Below are 18,304 nucleotides of genomic sequence, written 5' to 3'. Positions count from 1 at the left end.
CATCGACTCAGGGGTGAGAGGGGAAAGGCCAGGTGGATTACAGAGAGCCCCCAAAGATCGTGGGAAGCAGCACTTCCTCAGCTGAGGAAGGTAGCCACGCCTCTAGTGAAGAGGAGAGGCAGGGGGCGGAGGAGGCGAGGCGGGCCAGGACACCTTGCTGGAGCAAAGCGGGGAGGAGGGAGGTCCCCCGTTACCCACGCCTTCCTTGCGCAGAAAACTTCCGCGCAGAGAGGGGAGGTGCAGACTGGGCATCAAGAAACTACTCTGCTGGGGAAGGTTTAAGGACCACCCGCTCTCAGATTCTGCCAGTGACTGAGCAAGACACGGAATACAGGCGCTCAGCATTCTAAAGGTTTTATCCCTAATAAGAAAGCCGTAGAACACACTTTTTATTGCCTGATTGCTCTCAAGAAATCAACAAACCGATACCACTAACAATTATTTACGTATTTAGGCATCTTACAGATAAAAATAAGGACCAAGCTTAATGCCAATCAGACATAATGCTGAAGGCGTAAAAAGGGATGGAGTCCACATGAAAGCAAGGGGCTGGAGGGATTCTGCATGTCATTTCCAGTCTCATAACCCTAGTTTTGCATCTTTACCAGCCCTTGGTGATTGCTGATATGCATCTCCAGCCCCAAAGCCCAGGCAGCGGGGCTGAGAAAGACCTCATCCGAAAATTCTGCAAAATGACCACTAGCCAGAGCTGGCAGTGCCAGGCTAGACAGTCCCATTGACCCAGCCCTGCAGTAGGCATCCTCACGCTGCAACCCAGCTGACCGCCCCAGACTGCTATGTGTGCATTTCTGCAACTTACCTAAACGAACGAAGCCATTCCTCTCACATAGAAAAAAAAAAAACCCTGACAGAAAATTCTTGACCATCTGTTTGGTTTTATTATTATTATTATTATTTCTCCAGGCTGAGAAAGCAATCATGGCCAATCCTCCAGCGAACTATGGAAGTCAGGTTTCATTTCTCACTTTTCGGCAGCAATAAACTCTACAGCACAAAGTAGGCCAAGGATCCTAAAATCTGGATACTCCCTTGCTCCTATGGGGCCCTGATGTTAGGCTGCTGCCAGACTGACTATATTTTCCAGTCCAAAAACATTATGGGTGGGATCCAAGGCCATCCACGGTGTTGCTCACACGCACCGGGGCTTGACTGATCCCCCCCCCCTTCTGTAGCAAGTTCCCTCCCCACACCCCCTGCTGCTCCTGAAGACTGTGGGATTCTCCAGAGTGGGAATAAATGTGGCACAAATGTGGCCAGGAAGCAAAACCACCGAACTGCCTCCACTCCAAGCAGATGTGCACATGAGTCTGTTTGGGTCTCGCACAATTCCTTTTATGACCATTTAAGGAAAGCCACAAAATGAGGCTTGACATTTTAAAGGCTCGCATTGGGGCCTTCCGTTTACAAGGGGCCGACCTCGTTACCTTGACTGTTTTTCAAAGGTGATAAGGAACGATTTGGCCAAGACTGGGGGAAATGGAAGCTTGTGGATTTCATTAAGGGTCCCCTTTCCACTCGTGATTCCCCGACGATTGCCATGACAGAAATGTCAGCAAGGCTCTCACCACATCGTTGGCTGCGATGTAGTTATGTATGCAGGTGACCTAAAGGAGCATCCTTTCACCTGCTGAAAGCCCAGGTGACTTGGTCAGGAAGTCAGCTGACCTTAAGCATAGTCTCCAACTGTGGCAAGAATGCCAGGACTGTCATGAAAACCCTTAAGCTGTCACAGAGAATCCCCAATTCCCATCTTCGTTAAAAACATGCTAACTGGAAATGGCTTCCTGTCAGGGGAAGTGGGGCAAAGCGAGAGTTGCGGCTGAGCCTGAATGTCACTTTGCTGTCAAGTGTGCAGATAAATGTGTGTGTGTGTGTGAGAGAGAGAGAGAGAGAGAGAGAGAGAGAGAGAGAGAGAACTCAGCTAAGCCACATTAAACCTACACCAGAGTTTAGATCCCACCAGTATAGCTGGGAACCAATACATAGACTTTGAAGTCCTACATTTTCTGACTGCTAACAGGTGATTTCTAGAATTGTTGTTGTTGTTTAAGCCATGTTGTAAGCTGCCTTGTGCTATGGAAGAACAGGAGATGAAATGTTTTAAATTCAAAAAGCAAATGTAAATGGGGTCAACCCAATAAACCTTCATAGAGTCACTCTCTGTATAAAGTCCCTGCCCCCCTCACAATAATCTGGTCCATCACTTACCTAGATTGCTGGGGCCTTGATCTCTTTGGTGAATTGAGCTCACCAGAGACAATAGGCTCGCTTTTTCTTGGGGTACGTTCCAGGAAATTTCCAAAGTATTTGCTTTTCCATATTGAAGAACTGCCACCTGAGTTGTACTTCGACCTGGGGGATGGGGTGGGGACAACATAAGAATTATTGAAGGAAACGGCATCAAGAAGTTAAAGTGGTGGAACGTATGCAGTGTGATTTTTAATGGTTTGCACCCACGAGACATTTAAATAGTTTGGGTAGCTAGAAGTGAGAGGACGCTTGGATCTATGCTATATTCATTTATAACACTTGGTATCGGCCACCTAGTTCCCAGATTAACTTAGATCTGTCATTCAGAAAAAAGTTCTTTTGGTAACCAGTTTGCTCCGTACACCTTATATTGGCTGAAGTTGTCGATGCATCTACCCTGCTAGAAAAATAATTACCTGAGTGATAGGCCCAGTCAACACATGAAATGAGGCAGTACAGTTCTAAGGTGACAGAATAAATGCAAGGATGCAAGTGGGGAAGTTACCATATTTTTTGCTCTATAAGACGCACCAGACCATACGACACACCTAGTTTTTGGAGAAGGAAAACAAGAAAAAAAAAAATCTGAATCCCAGAAGCCAGAACAGCAAGAGGGATCGCTGTGCAGTGAAAGCAGTGATCCCTCTTGCTGTTCTGGCTTCTGGGATAGCTGCACAGCCTGCATTCGCCCCATAAGACGCACACACATTTCCCCTTACTTTTTAGGAGGGAAAAAGTGAGTCTTATAGAGCAAAAAATACGGTATTTTTGAATGTTCCCCTGCATGCAATGAACTAGCACAGGAGAGGACAGAGAGGGCTAGAAGCTTTGTCACTGCCAAACTACTTTTATTTTTGCAGATGGTTTGTGTTTGTTTTTCTACAGGGGGGACAAATGGCGCTCCTATCTGCAGCCTGCAGCACTACAGACCACTCTCACGACACTAACCAACATGGTGCTGTTACATGTTGTGGCAGATTAAGCCCTGTCTGAGAATTTCCTAATTTACACTCCTCTGCTTAGAAGTCATTGTGTTCATTTTTACTAAAAAAAATGTTAGTTTCCCCCATATGTCAAATATTGGTTTGCATTTTTTTTTACCAAAGCAGAATGGTTTTAGCAACATCTAATGCAAACAGACCAAATTCAAACAATTTACGTTGAAAAATTCTATTTGCATTGATATTACACGGGCATGTTATTAAAACCTAAGTTGCTGATTAATTTATATTTCTGATATGTGTCTTTACAATTAAGTGGGATAGTACATTTCTCTTGGCTTTAGAAGACCTTGGATTTGAAAACAGCTCATGGTTTGAAAACAGCTCAGGAATTCGAAGTTGCTTAGCAGGGATGCAAGAACTTGTTGATCTGCCACTAAGTGTCTGTCCTCTTTAACAAGGTCAGAAAAAAATAGTTGAAAGCTGTATATGTGGTGTAGTGGTTAAGAGCGGTAGACACGTAATCTGGTGAACCGGGTTCGATTCCCCGCTCCTCCACATGCAGCTGCTGGGTGACCTTGGGCTAGTCACAATTCTTTGAAGTCTCTCAGCCTCACTCAGCTCACAGAGTGTTTGTTGTGGGGGAGGAAGGGAAAGTAGATTGTTAGCTAGTCTGAGACTTCTTCGGATAGTGATAAAGCGGGATTTCAAATCCAAACTCTTCTTCTTTGTGCAAGAAGAGATGCTGTGTCTGGTTGGGTGGATTCAGGTGTCTGAGCTAGCCCAACATCTGCCTTGAGTTTGGCATGTGCCAAACGAGCAGAAAATCTGGTGCAGCTTGCGGTGATGATTCCCATAATCAGAAGCCTCAGCCCAGTATACCTGAAGGAGTGTCTCAACCCACATCACTCTGCCCGGATGCTGAGGTCCAGCGCCGAGGGCCTTCTGGCGAGAAGCAATGCTACAGGGAACCAGGCAGAGGGCCTTCTTGGTGGTGGCGCCCGCCCTGTGGAACGCCCCCCCCCATCAGATGTCAAAGAGATAAACAACCACCTGACATTTAGAAGACATCTGAAGGCAGCCCTGTTCAGGGAAGTTTTTAATGTGTGACATTTTAATGTATTTTTAATCTTTGTTGGAAGCCGCCCAGAGTGGCTGGGAAAACCCAGCCAGATGGGCAGGGTACAAATAATAAATTATTATTATATGTTTATTACTAAGTAAAACTGTTCTGATTATTTATTTTACGAGGGTGGAATCCAACTGGTGCTTTTGCGCTCATGAAAGAACTTTTCATCCAGCCGAGATATCCACTAATGAAAAAGGAGCAAATGGGTTTTTAAACCAGAATCTCCCCTCTCACCGCACCTGTCTAAATGTCCCTGATAATCATTTCAAAAGAACTTGGGAAACCTCCTGAGCAGTGTGGAAGACGGCACTGGGGTTGAGGTTGAAGGGGGAGAATCGGCAAAATTTGCCTTCCCACCTCCTTTGCTATTGGATGCCTCGAATGGATCAAATCCCTTCCATGGGTGCAAAGGTGTCAATACTACCCTAAATGTATATCCCATCCTGATATGTGGGGAAATCTATGTAGACTGAACCACACTTTGTTATGTATCTCTTCTTTTGTTAGATTTTATCCATGATTTGTTCATCTCTGAACATGTTTTAGTTCTAATATGTGGGATTTCTGGTACAGAATTCTGTTAATGGGTAATCATTTGTAAGCTTCTTTTCATAATATTTCAACTAAAATTATTTGAATTCCAATTAACACAAAATTGTTTGCGTGCTTGGTGTAAAAATAACCAAGAATATCACAGGTAGTTTAAATGCGTTCTTTTTTTATTGTTACAGATAGGTAGCCGTGTTGGTCTGCCATAGTAAAAAAAATAAAAATCCTTCCAGTAGCACCTTAAAGACCAACTAAGTTAGTTCTTGGTATGAGCTTTCGTGTGCATGCACACTTCTTCAGATACTTTTATTGTGTTTTAACATTTGTGACCAGCCTCAATAATTTATCTGTGACTTGGATAATTGTTTTCTGTAACAGTATTTTAAAAATCCATCTGTAGCAATACACGGTAATAATGTATTTTCAACCCAACATTTTATCACCATTTGCAGGGGAGACAAATGCCCCAGAAATCTCAGTTTTCAAGAAGATGATTTTATACTAATCAATATCATACAGCATCACGTGTAGAACAAAATTTATTTTCAATTTCCCAGTCTCAAGCTTAACAATAATGAAATTGCGAATGCACCCCAGTACTTCACTGGCTATTTCTCCTTTTGCAATTTCTTTCAGGATAATCCAATTTCTCAGAGGGACAAAGAAAAATATTACTGTTTGCAGTGCTTATTTTAAAATTATGTTAAAAATTCATTTACACTTTGCCTTCAACTGTTTATAGGGTTGTGCTGTTTCCTGAGGCAAAGCAGGGGACCTCAGCTCCCAGAGGGGACCTCAGCTCCTCCATATCAGGGGTGGGAAAATTCTGGCCCTTTGGCTACATTTGCTGCAGAAGTTCAATCGTTTGTTTTTTAAACACACATACCTGCTTATGTCTATGACAAATCAAGATTCTTTGCAGAAAGAATTTCTGGTTCACCACTTCAGTAGTCCCCTCATGAATACAATGAACATGGACCCCAAACTTCTAAAACGATTTAGTAAATATATGGTACTCACCAACATTGCTGTGCTCAATAAACGCTTTCACAAATTGTTTCATTTCCTCAAATTCTGATTTGCTAACCTTCGAGCTTCCATCCAGAAGAAATATGACATCCATTGGTTTGCTGCAGGTTTCTAAAGATTTTTTTTTAAAGAAAAAGCTTTTAATTCTTTAAAAAAATGTATACAAAGCAACTGTTGATAGAAAGCAACTGCATGATTTCACAGAGAGAACACAAGAGGTTAAAAACATTATTGAGGGAATACATTCCCTGTCAACTCGTCTAGTACAGAATCCCGGCATGCCTCTCACAGAAACACTGAACTGCAGAATAGCTCTAGCATCCACACCATGCTCAGATTTTGGGCCCTGCTGTCACCTCATGTCAATAAAAACACAACCCATTTCCCATGTAGGAAAATTGCAGGGAGATGAATGTTAGAATGATGTCGGATAGAAATTAAGTGCTTTTCAGCTGTAATGTTATAAGAGAATACGGAAAAAAGGTTTAGAAGTAGGTTATAAAAAAAAATATTGATAAGGATTTGCTGAACTAACAATTGAATTGGAATACAAAAAAGGGAGGTACGAGGAGGTCTGGGAAATAAGTTAATGAAAAATAAGTTATTGAAATTTTGTGTGTTTTTAAGTATTTTCTGTTTTGTATTTTTTTCTTTTTACTTTTTGATTTTCTTTTTACTGTATTAATATTGAAAACTTTAATAAATATCTTATAATAAAAAAAGGAAAATTGCAGGGAGAGTATACAGTGGTACCTTGGGTTACATACGCTTCAGGTTACATACGCTTCAGGTTACATACGCTTCAGGTTACATACTCCGCTAACCCAGAAATAGTGCTTCAGGTTAAGAACTTTGCTTCAGGATGAGAACAGAAATCGTGCTCTGGTGGTGCAGCAGCAGCGGGAGGCCCCATTAGCTAAAGTGGTGCTTCAGGTTAAGAATAGTTTCAGGTTAAGTACGGACCTCTGGAACGAATTAAGTACTTAACCTGAGGTACCACTGTAGAACCAAACAGTGAAAATGTTCCAGAAGGCCTGCAAATGCCGTCCTGGCAGTCAAGATAACCCTGGGACTAATTGTCATTTTGGTGCAAGAATGAGCTCACCTGTTTTGAATCTTTGAAGCCTTAGTTTTGGTTCAGCTGGTCAGGAGAAGGGAGGCTTCTCACACTGGCTGCCTGTCAGCTTCCACCTTTATCTAAGTCAGGCATAGGCAACCTCGGCCCTCCAGATGTTTTGGTACTACAACTCCCATGATCCCTACCTAACAGGACCAGTGGTCAGGGATGGTGGGAATTGTAGTCCCAAAACATCTGGAGGGCCGAGGTTGCCTATGCCTGATCTAAGTGATGGAAGTAGACTGGGAAGGGGCCTCTAAGTCAGGGGTGAGTTAATAGGGCTATTGGTGCCAACTTACATAGCTTCCTATGCATATAAGTAATGCTGAACGTATTGGCACCTCACCGACAAGTCATGCCAACTGCTTGGTTGTATCTATCTTATTTGTAGCCATGCTCACACAGGCAAGCACTAGAACTGGCCATTCAGGTGTTTTTGACCCCCTTCTTTGGTATCCCTGCACCAAACCACTCACACAAGCTCTCCTTTGGGCCTGCAGATCAAAACAATGGAGAGATGAATCTTTACAAAAACCAGCCAGAAGCAACAGCTCAAGGGGGTAGGGTCAGAATGGTATGGCAATATGTGTGTTATCCTATCACCCTGAACCCTCTGTGGCCTGCTCAAATGTATTAGAGAAGATGCAATCTAGGCTCAGAAAAAGCTCAATATGGAGGCCAAATGGCCAAAATATTGGGAGATCTTGGAACAAGAAGGAGATAAATTGAAATCGCAGAGCTTTGAGAAACTAAAAGATAAAGTGCGAGATTGGCTTCATTATTATCAAATTATGGAGGCATACAATTTGGATAAGAAAAATGGCTTCCAGGTGGAAAAATCAAAATTGAAAACAGAACTGTTAGAGCCCAAAACTAAGATTTTATCAAGAATGTATAACTTGCTGTTGAAATGGAACACTCAGGATGAAACGGTGAAATCTGCTATGATTAAATGGGCACAAGATGTTGGACATAACTGAAATTTACGGCATGTAATGCCTTAAGAGAGAATATTATGAAAATGATATACAGGTGGTACATGACACCAGTCAAGCTTGCAAAAATATATCATTTGCCCGATAATAAATGCTGGAAATGTAAAGAAAACAAAGGTACATTCTTTCACCTTTGGTGGACGTGCACAAGGATTAAGGCTTTCTGGGAGATGATCTATAATGAAATGAAAAAGGTATTTAAATATACCTTCCTGAAGAAACCAGAGGCCTTTCTCCTGGGCATGGTCGGCCAATTAGTGTTAAAGAAGGATAGAACTTTCTTTATGTATGCCACAACAGCAGCAAGAATACTTATCGCAAAGTATTGGAAGACACAAGATCTACCCACCCGGGAAGAATGGCAGATGAAGGTGATGGAGTACATGGAACTGGCGGAAATGACCGGCAGAATCCAAGACCAGGGAGAAGAGTCGGTAGAAGAAGATTGGAAGAAATTTAAAGACTATCTAGAGAAACACTGTAAAATTAAGGAATGTTAGAAGGATGCTGGAATGAAATTATGTGGTTTTAGCAGTAATGTTACAAAGGGGTATGTAAAAATGGATTGTTAACAGGTGAGAATGTAAAGTTACAATATAGTAAGATAAATTATTAAGATAAAAGCAAAAATGGAAAGGATTTGCTGAAACAACTAATTGAACTAGAATACAAAAAAAGGAGGTGTGAGGAGGTCAGGGAAACAAGTAAATGAAAGACAAGACGTGGGAAGGCAGATTTGTTTTTAATTGTTTTTATTTTTCTGTATTTTGTATCTTTTGTTTCTTTCTTTTTTCTTTTTTCACTTTTTTGAAACCTTAATAAATATTATTTAAAAAGAGAGAGAGAGAGAGAAGATGCAATCTATTGGCTCCAGAGTTTAGCAGGAAAAAAAATGGATTAAATTTTTAAGAGGGTGCTCTCAAGATTCGAAACGAAACAAAACCCCAAGTTAAGAAAACAGGCATTACCTTCCTTTGAGCAGCATGTTTTTAATATCAAGTCAGGTCCTTCTTGGATGAGTCTGTCATAATCCTCTAAGATGATGGGAGCCTGAGGCTGGCTTAATTCTCTGAGTTCCTGGATGTTGGCGTTAGGACTTATACCAATGGGAATGAGGTTGACATCAGTGGGTGGGCGAGTGATGGTATCTGTGGCAGGATTCGCAGTCACCATGTACACCAAGTGTGGAGCTTGCCTTCGTCCCCTTCTGCTTGTGGCTATAGTTTGTTCAGAGACAAAGTTGAGAGCCTTTCCGGTGTTGGTGGCATTCCCTCCACGGAACTTGATCTCCCTCACCTTCTTAATCAGGTCGGTTTTTGACTGTCTGTCCCGGAAGGAATATTCCACCGTGATTGTGAACGAGTACTGAATGATAGTGATATGAATGGTTTCTTCTCCGATATCCATTTCTCTGATTGTGCGGGCGATGAACTCTTTGACCAAATTGAAATTCTCCTCGCCAACTTTGTCCGACCCCTCAAGTAAAAATACAATGTCCATGGCCTTATGGACAGAAACTAAAAATGTCGTTGGGGCTGCTCTGGTTAACTCCCAGCCGAGTCCAGGGACTGCGGTGACACTGGGGATGGTTGCAAGAGGGGGCTGTGTGGTAAACAACATGGCACTTACTTCAGGCACAAGGCCACAGAAGTAATCAATTATTTCATCCCTACGTTCCCTCAGTTCAAGCACACTGTTCATTATGAAGGCTTTGTTCTCAGGTGACTGCCTTTCAATTAATTGAATTTGGTCAATGCTGATATGAGGCCCGAGTCCGACTGGTATTACGGTGATTTTCTTCTTTTTCAAAAGTGGGAAGATGGTTTGGATTTTCTTCGGATCCTTGCTAGCTGTAAGTAAGACAGCAATTCTGGCAGCGTTTGTTCGTGGCGCCTTCCCAAAAACATGGAATACCACATACTTAAGTACTTCAGTTGCAGAGGCAACATCTCCACCAGTATATTTTATATTCTGGACAATCCTCCTCATTTGAGATGGCTTTTTAATGTCTTTGAGGCCAAGGTAAATGTGTGAGCCAGTTCGGTATTCTAGGATCGCCAGGCGGATTCTTTTCTGGGAGATGTGGAGTTTTTCCATCATGCCAATTATGAAAGCTTTCAGCTGTTCAAAATCACTCTCAGAAAGCTTATTGGAGCCATCAACTAAGAAAGCAAGGTCCATCATTTTACTGCAAGAGTATTCATAGGTTATCTGATCTTCTGGAGCAATAGTTGTGGTCATTAGGATTTCATCTGTCTCCTTTGGATCACATCTATGACATGTCAAGTTTCGTCCTTCACAATGGCTGGGGGGGGGGGGAAATCAACAAGATAAACCATTAGAAACAATAGCAGTATTTCTCCACAAAACTTTTGCAACTAAGGATTGCCTCAAAACAACCAGGCAGAGAAGACACTGTAAGCTGGAAATCAGTTGATTCCTTTCTCCACCTTTGGACTGTCATTGTGCTAGAATTAGTAACATATGCATAGGAAAGATTTAGAATAATTGTCTGCACCAACAGAATTACAATATGCAAGGTGAATAAAAGTCAAGCGTATTGGGTTGTCACAAATCCCTACTGCAGTGTGGCCTTAACTGGAAGTGGCCTTCATTCCTACTCTTCTGGTCATGACTCTCCCACTTACATACTAGGGCCATCAAACTACAGAACTGGTTATGAAAACATGCATACCCACCAACATTTCAATATATCTCAAGCATGATTTCCCCCTTGTTCTCGGCATCTTCAAAGAATTTGTTTCTTCCAGTTGTTAAAAAAGCAGATCTTGAAACAGTGTCAAAAGAGCGAGCACAAGAAGAGTGAGCAGACTAAGTTAAGAACGATGGTTTCTATCTTGATGGAACATATGCCACATGTACCTTCTTGACGTTCAGGGGGCTGGACTAGATCAGTGTTTCCCAACCTTGGGCCTCCAGCTGTTTTTGAACTACAATTCCCACCATCCCTGACCACTGGTCTTGCTAGCTAGGGATGATGGGAGTTGTAGTCCAAAAACAGCTGGAGGCCCAAGGTTGGGAAAGACTGGACTAAATGACCCACAGGACCCTTCCAATTCTACAATTCCACGAGTCTACGATTCTAGAACCTAGCCAAGGTAACATTAAAGAATTCTGCATGGTTGTTTGATGTTATCTTAATGCTTAAGTACCATGTTTTGTTTCAGCTGCTCCGTTGTTCCACCAAAATATAAGCACAATACTGATATGAAGGGGGATGGGAATGCGTCTTCTTAATTCTGATGCAACCAGGACAATGCAATACAATACAATACAATCAAGAGAATTAAGCCTCCCTGAAACACTTTTTCTACCAGGAGATGTGGTTATGGTGTGGTCAGGGATGCCACAGCATATAAAGTCTCCCTTGTGAGGCTTCCAGTTGCTGGAAGCAACAGAGATCTCTCGCTCCTGATTCTAGTTCCCTAGCTGTGCTGCACCTTGCCTGAATTTCCTGGGATGCTGACCTCACACTACTGACTGACCTTGCCTGTGTTATCACGTCAAACCTAGACTGATTCTCCATTCATGATTTTAGTTCCTATATTGGGCTGCTCTGCACCCATGTCCTAGTTGGTAGTGTTTTGGTAAGAGGCTTTAACCGGCTGGGCCCCTACACCCCAACCCCTGAGGGCACCCAAAGTCTTTTGCCTTTGTCTTGCCTCATCCTGGGTGTGACAAGGACTGAGCTGAGGCTTTGGAAGTTCTGAAACAATAGCAGCGCATAATCCACTGACATCATTGGAGGTGACGTAATGCTGTTGTGGCTAAGAATTATTGGAATGAGTACACTGATTTACAGAACTATTGCAAATTTATTGTTTTAATCCTGGTGTAAATATTTGGTGGATGACATTCTACAAGCTTCCAATTTTCTTTGGATATTTGCTATAAAAATGCTTTCCTATTGTTTGTACAGGTGGCGTAGGCATCTAAATTAGGTGACAGCTACGTGCAGTGATGTATCCCTGGTGAGCCAAATGTACACAACATTCCAAAATTTGTTGAAGAAGTTGCAGTGTGTTGCCATGCACGTTAAATCATTAGCAGGAAAACTATGGTATAGGATTCTAGGCGAGCAATTTCTCTCAAACGATATAGTGTTTAAAATGATCCGATTTTACAGCGCTGATAACCAAGGCCTGCATTTCCTCCCTGAATTCAGAGGGCAATCATCATTCAGAAAAGGGGCTATAGGCATCAAATCAACCCTCAGATATGTAACGTAAATGCTATATAAGGAATGATTCAGCATCCAGAACCTGGTTTTTACTTGCAGGGTGTCCTTCCTCCACAACAGAAAACTTTTCCGGAGTCTTGACTAAATACTTGTGCCTTCATGCAAGATCAATACTGAAATTCACTGCTCTGGGTTATTGGCATGCATACATTCATGCTCCCCATGCTCAGAAAAACACATCTGCTTTACCAGGATCGGCAGAGCTCCGCATCTTCAGTGTTCAACACAATCCTCTTCCCGTGGGGAATCCGGAGATTGTCTAATTCACACACCGGGCATTCTTCAAGATCAACACAAGACTCTGACAGCTCATCAAGTATTTTCCCTATTTCACAACAAGAAGAAGAAGAGTTTGGATTTGATATCCCGCCTTTCACTCCCTTTAAGGAGTCTCAAAGCGGCTAACATTCTCCTTTCCCTTCCTCCCCCACAACAAACACTCTGTGAGGTGAGTGGGGCTGAGAGACTTCAAAGAAGTGTGACTGGCCCAAGGTCACCCAGCAGCTGCATGTGGAGGAGCGGAGACGCGAACCCGGTTCCCCAGATTACGAGACTACTGCTCTTAACCACTACACCACACTGGCTCTCTTAACCACTACACCACACAACAATATTAGAAGTTGGGCTTTCAAAAGAAACAGTAAGCAACAATCTATGCTTGCACTTCCCAAGCACCAATGATAAGGATGGGATCCGACATCTGCTTTCTGAAGGAATCGAGTTACCCATAATTGGTCCAGTTGAACAACTCACCCAATCCCATCTCTACCTGCTCTGGGGACCATAGGAGCCAACTCCTAGGGTCCAAGGTCCCTTTGTCCCTCCCCCAATAAAATATTTGAGCCAACATGCACTGCCATTCACATGGTGAGTGTGTGTGCACGCGCAGCATTTTGTGATTGATTATGTGAGGTGGGGTTTACCTGCCCCACCCTCAATATTTTATTCCAATTGGCACCCCTGCTGTGGACAGTAAGGAAGGAAGCCAAGATCATCTGCGTGAATCCTCCTGCTGATGAGAGGGGCAATCCCACAGAATCTCCAAACCAATCCCCTCCTTTCCCTACCAGAGATTGATAACAAAATTTATTTTCACTTTTGATTGCAGAAGATAAGCTAGTACGTCCACACCAAAAGGACCATGCTTGCCTGTTGGACAATGCACATGACATCCTTCGACACACTTCACAGGACAGACCACTGGATCCAAGTGCTGGCATGACTTTGGACAGGCAGGGCCACAGCTGTTGTATCGCCATTCACACAGGTATCCTCCTCCTTCTCCTCCTTCCTTGTTCATGTCTTCACAACTTTGTGCTACCAAATATGAAGAAAAAACAAGAAGAACTGGATGCTTGTGCCATGAAGTAACATCAAGACTTCACATCTTATAGTGCTTCTGAGTATTCGGTATGCTTTGCACGCACCCGTTTATAACAAGCCTGCAATGTGTCAGCACCGGTTATGACCATATTGCAGATGGAGGTTATGAGTTCATGGAAGAAGTGAGATTCAAACTGGAAACTTCATTTCACACTACTACAGATTCCATCTAGGGGTGGACTCAGCGACCTTGATCTGGTTTGTTTCTATGCCACAGGTTTAGCCTGACTATATATACACCGTATATATTTAGGAAATTCTAAAAAATCCACACAAATTCAATACTTTAAAAAAATAAATAAAGTGGACATCATGCTTTCACTTTCTTTTTACACATATTACTATCTAGCTGAATGCAAAAATTCCAGCGAGTTCCATCCATAGTCATGCTCTAGGTGTGCTTTGCCACTCTGATATACGCATAAGATCTTGGCACAAACCAAAACATAGCAGTTGCCTTAATTCTGCAGAACATGGTGGCCATTTCTTGGTTTTGTTTTTTGATAGATTTCCCATTAACAGCAACAAACAGAGACTTGGATTAAATGAAACCGCCCTACTCTCTCCTATGCCAATGGAAGTGCTGCAAATTGCCACACACCGCACAGTTTAACAGTCCTGGCTTCCCCCAAGGAATCCTGGGAAGTCTGGTGTGTTCGCCACAGAGCACCCTGCCTGCACCCCTCACAAACTCCAGTTCCCATGATTCTTTATCCCATGACAGTTAGCATAGTATGATAGTGCTTTTAATGGGCACATTGCTCATACCGTGATGATCAATTCCCCAACCCCCTACAACTCTCCAGCACTTACGGCATAGAGTAGGAGACCTCCAGTGAACCACAACCCCTTTCTGTGCACAGGCATGGGCGTAGGCAGCCAGGACGTCACAGAAACAAGCGCAATCCCCAATGGATTCACAAGCACAGGTGTCATACAGGCAGATATCCACATATGGCTCAGGGTCCACCTACAAAGAAAGTCATATGGGTTAAATGTGCTAGGAGCTTTCCATTGTATTGAGTAACCAGGGATAACACTCTCTCTCTCTCTCTCTCTCTCTCTCTCACACACACACACACACACACACACACACTCCAATTCAGACTCTAAACTTGTCTGTGTAATAGGATTTAAGTCATGTTAATAATGAAAGGATAGAGCTATAAAGGGTTCTGGTCCAGAGCGTCAATTGTCTTGAAACAGGAAGCTTGTAGAACTGATCAAGACTCCCAAAATGGGAGGGAGCTTTCTTGAGGAGAGTGACAGGCGCAGGAAGGAAAAGGACAGTAAAGGGCTGGAGCTCAAAGATTGTTGCAAGCTCCAAAGCTGAGTGCTTTACTGCAACATGGAAGGGAGAGGAGGTTTCTACAGAGTGGGGAAGAGAAGATGTGTCCTCCCCCCCCCAACCCACTGCAATGTGTGTGTGTGTGTGTGTGTGTGTGTGTGTGTGTGTATCCTTCCCCTTATACTGAGGGAAGGACCTCTTTTTCTTGTTTATGTTGCTTGTTTCACAAAACCCTCAAAACTTCAGCTACTTTGGAAGCCAGAGCTGGTATGTGGTCTTTCCCTGCCAAGCTTCCTTGCGGAGTGGAGGGCCTCCGTGGGGGCTGCGAAGGGCTTTTATCAGCTGGGCGGGGTGTCTGTACAGAAGGGTGCAGCCTTTGTTTGCCTAGAACCAGGTGGCACCTTCTCAGGTGGCAGCAGACTCAGGGGTGCACGCTGGCAATCTCAACATTCCCATAAGCAGAGGGTTGTTGAGTGAGTAGGGGTGCCAAGCTGGCAGGAGGGGTGGGGAAACTTGTTGGGACATCTTTGTCACTTCTTGCCCTGCTGCTGAATTCCCAAAGCATGACTTCTGAGAGCTGTGTCTGCTTCCAAACCTGTATCATTGCTTGCCTGACAGGATAGCTCTTCCTTTCTCACAAGCAAGAGCTTCTGTCTCTCTCTGTGTTAGGTAGGAGCCTGAACAGCCATTCCCCATTATCAAGATGGCCAAACTCAACCATAAGGTAAAGGGACCCCTGACCATTAGGTCCAGACGTAACCGACTCTGGGGTTGCAGCGCTCATCTCGTTTTATTGGCCAAGGGAGCCGGCGTACAGCTTCCAGGTCATGTGGCCAGCATGACAAAGCCGCTTCTGGCGAACCAGAGCAGCACACGGAAACGCCATTTACCTTCCCGCCGGAGCGGTACCTATTTATCTACTTGCACTTTCACGTGCTTTGGAACTGCTAGGTTGGCAGGAGCAGGGACCGAGCAACGGGAGCTCACCCCGTCATGGGGATTCAAACCGCCAACCTTCTGATCAGCAAGTCCTAGGCTCTGTGGTTTAACCCACAGCGCCACCAGCGTCCCATATACAGGACCTAATTTGGTATAAAAAATGATGGTCAACACTATCCGATAATCCTTGGCAGAAACTCATTTCTTTCTTGTATTGAGGAATTCTTCTTATTTGCTTGTTCTTTGCAACAATATGTTTCTTATATTTCTTCATAAAATATTGGAAACTTTCCAATAAGTTCAAGGCAGCTTTAATCCTCAAAATTAAAAGAAAGCAAACAAAGTAAACTGAGTGGCCTCCACCTTACTTTCTATAATTATTTGGCCAAAACTCCATTTTCTGGGTGTTCCTGGGTCTGTTAATGGGAAGTGAGCTAGACTGGGAGGAAAGGGCCTTGGGCAATGGAGGGAAGAAAGGAGAATTCAGCTCTCTTCTCCTACATCCACAAAAAGAAAACACATCCTCATCATCTGCGAATGCAGCAGAACACAACTAAGCATACAATGTTGTCATGGGCACCATGTCTAGTTTAGCCCTTAGATCCCACAGCAAATAGGAGGAAGGATTACTGGGGGAGGGGCATAGCTGTCAACTGTCCCTTATTTGGTGGGAAAGTCCCTTATCCCAGCACTGTGTCCCGCTGCTGTCCCTTATTGATGATGTCCCTTAAATTCCCCGGGTTTCAAAGGAAGCAGCTCCTCTCCCTCCCTCCCTCCCTCCCTGCCGGCCAGGGAGGAGGGAGGCTCCAACTGTGTTGCTTGGCTGCATTGCTTCACCCAATAAGGAGTCTAAGAACGACTGGGGGGGGTGGAGCTTGCATGCCTTGTGCTGATCAAATCGGCCGCGTTGCCTGGAGACTCGCCTTTGCTCAGCGCTTCCCAGCGGAGAGGTGGCGGTGGTTTTCCTTCCTGCATCCCCTTTTCCGGGTTGCTGCGCTGAGGGAACCACCGCTAGAGGCTTCGTTTGCTGGCTGGGCTTTCTGCCTTTGGCTTGGAGGGGCTCAGAAGCTGAACATACCTGTGCTTGGAAAATCCTTTGTTTTGGCTGCTGATCTCTTATTTCTGAGGCTGCTGGTCCCTTATTTTCAAATCTGTAAGTTGACAGCTATGGGGGGGTGGGGATGCTGCTGCTGCTGCTAAATATTTGTCCGGGTAATGAAGCCAGCAAAAGAGAGAATGAGAACTGGATAAGAAGCTTCTTACCAATTTTTTACACTCTTTGAAGGTATTGCTGTTCAGGACGTTGCAAGACGTTTCCACCATCACTTGCTTCACCACATTGCCATTACACAAGGAAGATGCCAAGCTCTGTCCCTGAGAAAGCTTAACAAAGGGAAGCGATATTGGCATGTTGTTATTACTATACCATATGTGACTACTTAACATTCATCTGCTTATTTATTTAGCCTATATGTAGCAACAACAGTGATTATCCAATCTAGGAAGTCACCACTGGATCCCAATAAACAGACAGGGACAGATCTTAATATCTGACATTTCATTTCTTTATGAAAATGGCAAGCTGAGCAGTTTAAGGTTGGGCACATGGAAGTAGCTGTGCAGTTCTTGCACCCTGTCCTATATTCACAATTTTAACAAGTATACATACAAAAAGGGAAATAGGTAAGTTAAGAAGCACATTTGAAAACCGTGATAGCAGAATCTGCTATAAATAAAAAGGTAAAGGACCCCTGACAGTTAAGTCCAGTCACACACGACTCTGGGGTTTCGGAGCTCATCTCACTTTACTGGCCGAGGGAGCCGGCATTTGTCCGCAGACAGTTTTTCTGGGTCATGTGACCAGCATGACAAAGCTGCTTCTGGCAAAACCAGAGAAGTGCACGGAAACGCTGTTTACCTTCCCACCAGAGCGGTACCTATTTATCTACTTGCACTTTGACAGGCTTTCGAACTGCTAGGTTGGCAGGAGCTGGGACTGAGCAAAAGGAGCTCACCCCATCGCGGGGATTCGAACAGCCAACCTTCCAACCAGCAAGCCCAAGCCTCAGTGGTTTACACCACAGCGTCATAGGGACCTCCAAATATAGATAACAAACTGGAAACCATGCAAAGCCAGCTTCTCAGCATCCGACCATACACTATTGTGTATAATGTTCATAACTCAGTTTTCAGTTTCATACTGAAGCCTTAGAAGACTTCATGTTTGAATTAATTGTGGGATGTATCTTAATTTACTGATCACTTGTTTTTATTCATTGTCTTACTTGTATGATGTTAGCAGCTCTGAGTCCAGCTTTGGCCAGTGAGGGCGGGATATAAATAAAAATTATTATTATTATTAATTATTACTATTTTTACCAGACTCACAATCATAAGTACTT

General features: G+C 43.6%; 1 protein-coding gene across 3 annotated transcripts in view; it reads right to left on the bottom strand.

The window, feature by feature from the left end:
* The window catches only part of VWF (von Willebrand factor), a 162,869-nt gene that overhangs the window by 76,784 nt on the left and 67,781 nt on the right, over window positions 1-18,304 (bottom strand). For all 3 annotated transcript variants that reach the window (XR_014564188.1, XM_083738706.1, XM_083738707.1), the window contains 7 exons: window positions 17,166-17,285; window positions 14,489-14,645; window positions 13,442-13,609; window positions 12,482-12,617; window positions 9,000-10,336; window positions 5,911-6,030; window positions 2,230-2,373 (listed from right to left, as the gene is read on the bottom strand). Coding sequence is in view for 2 of the 3 variants with exons in the window: in XM_083738706.1 (XP_083594832.1) it covers window positions 2,230-2,373; window positions 5,911-6,030; window positions 9,000-10,336; window positions 12,482-12,617; window positions 13,442-13,609; window positions 14,489-14,645; window positions 17,166-17,285 (2,182 nt within the window). In the remaining variant the exon portion in view is untranslated. The remainder of the gene's footprint in view (window positions 1-2,229; window positions 2,374-5,910; window positions 6,031-8,999; window positions 10,337-12,481; window positions 12,618-13,441; window positions 13,610-14,488; window positions 14,646-17,165; window positions 17,286-18,304) is intronic.

Source organism: Podarcis gaigeae (genome assembly GCF_964106915.1).
Source record: "Podarcis gaigeae genome assembly, chromosome: 5".
Classification (NCBI taxonomy): domain Eukaryota; kingdom Metazoa; phylum Chordata; class Lepidosauria; order Squamata; family Lacertidae; genus Podarcis; species Podarcis gaigeae.
The sequence above is the reverse complement of the archived record's forward strand: the minus strand, read 5'-3'. Positions and strand labels throughout refer to the sequence as shown.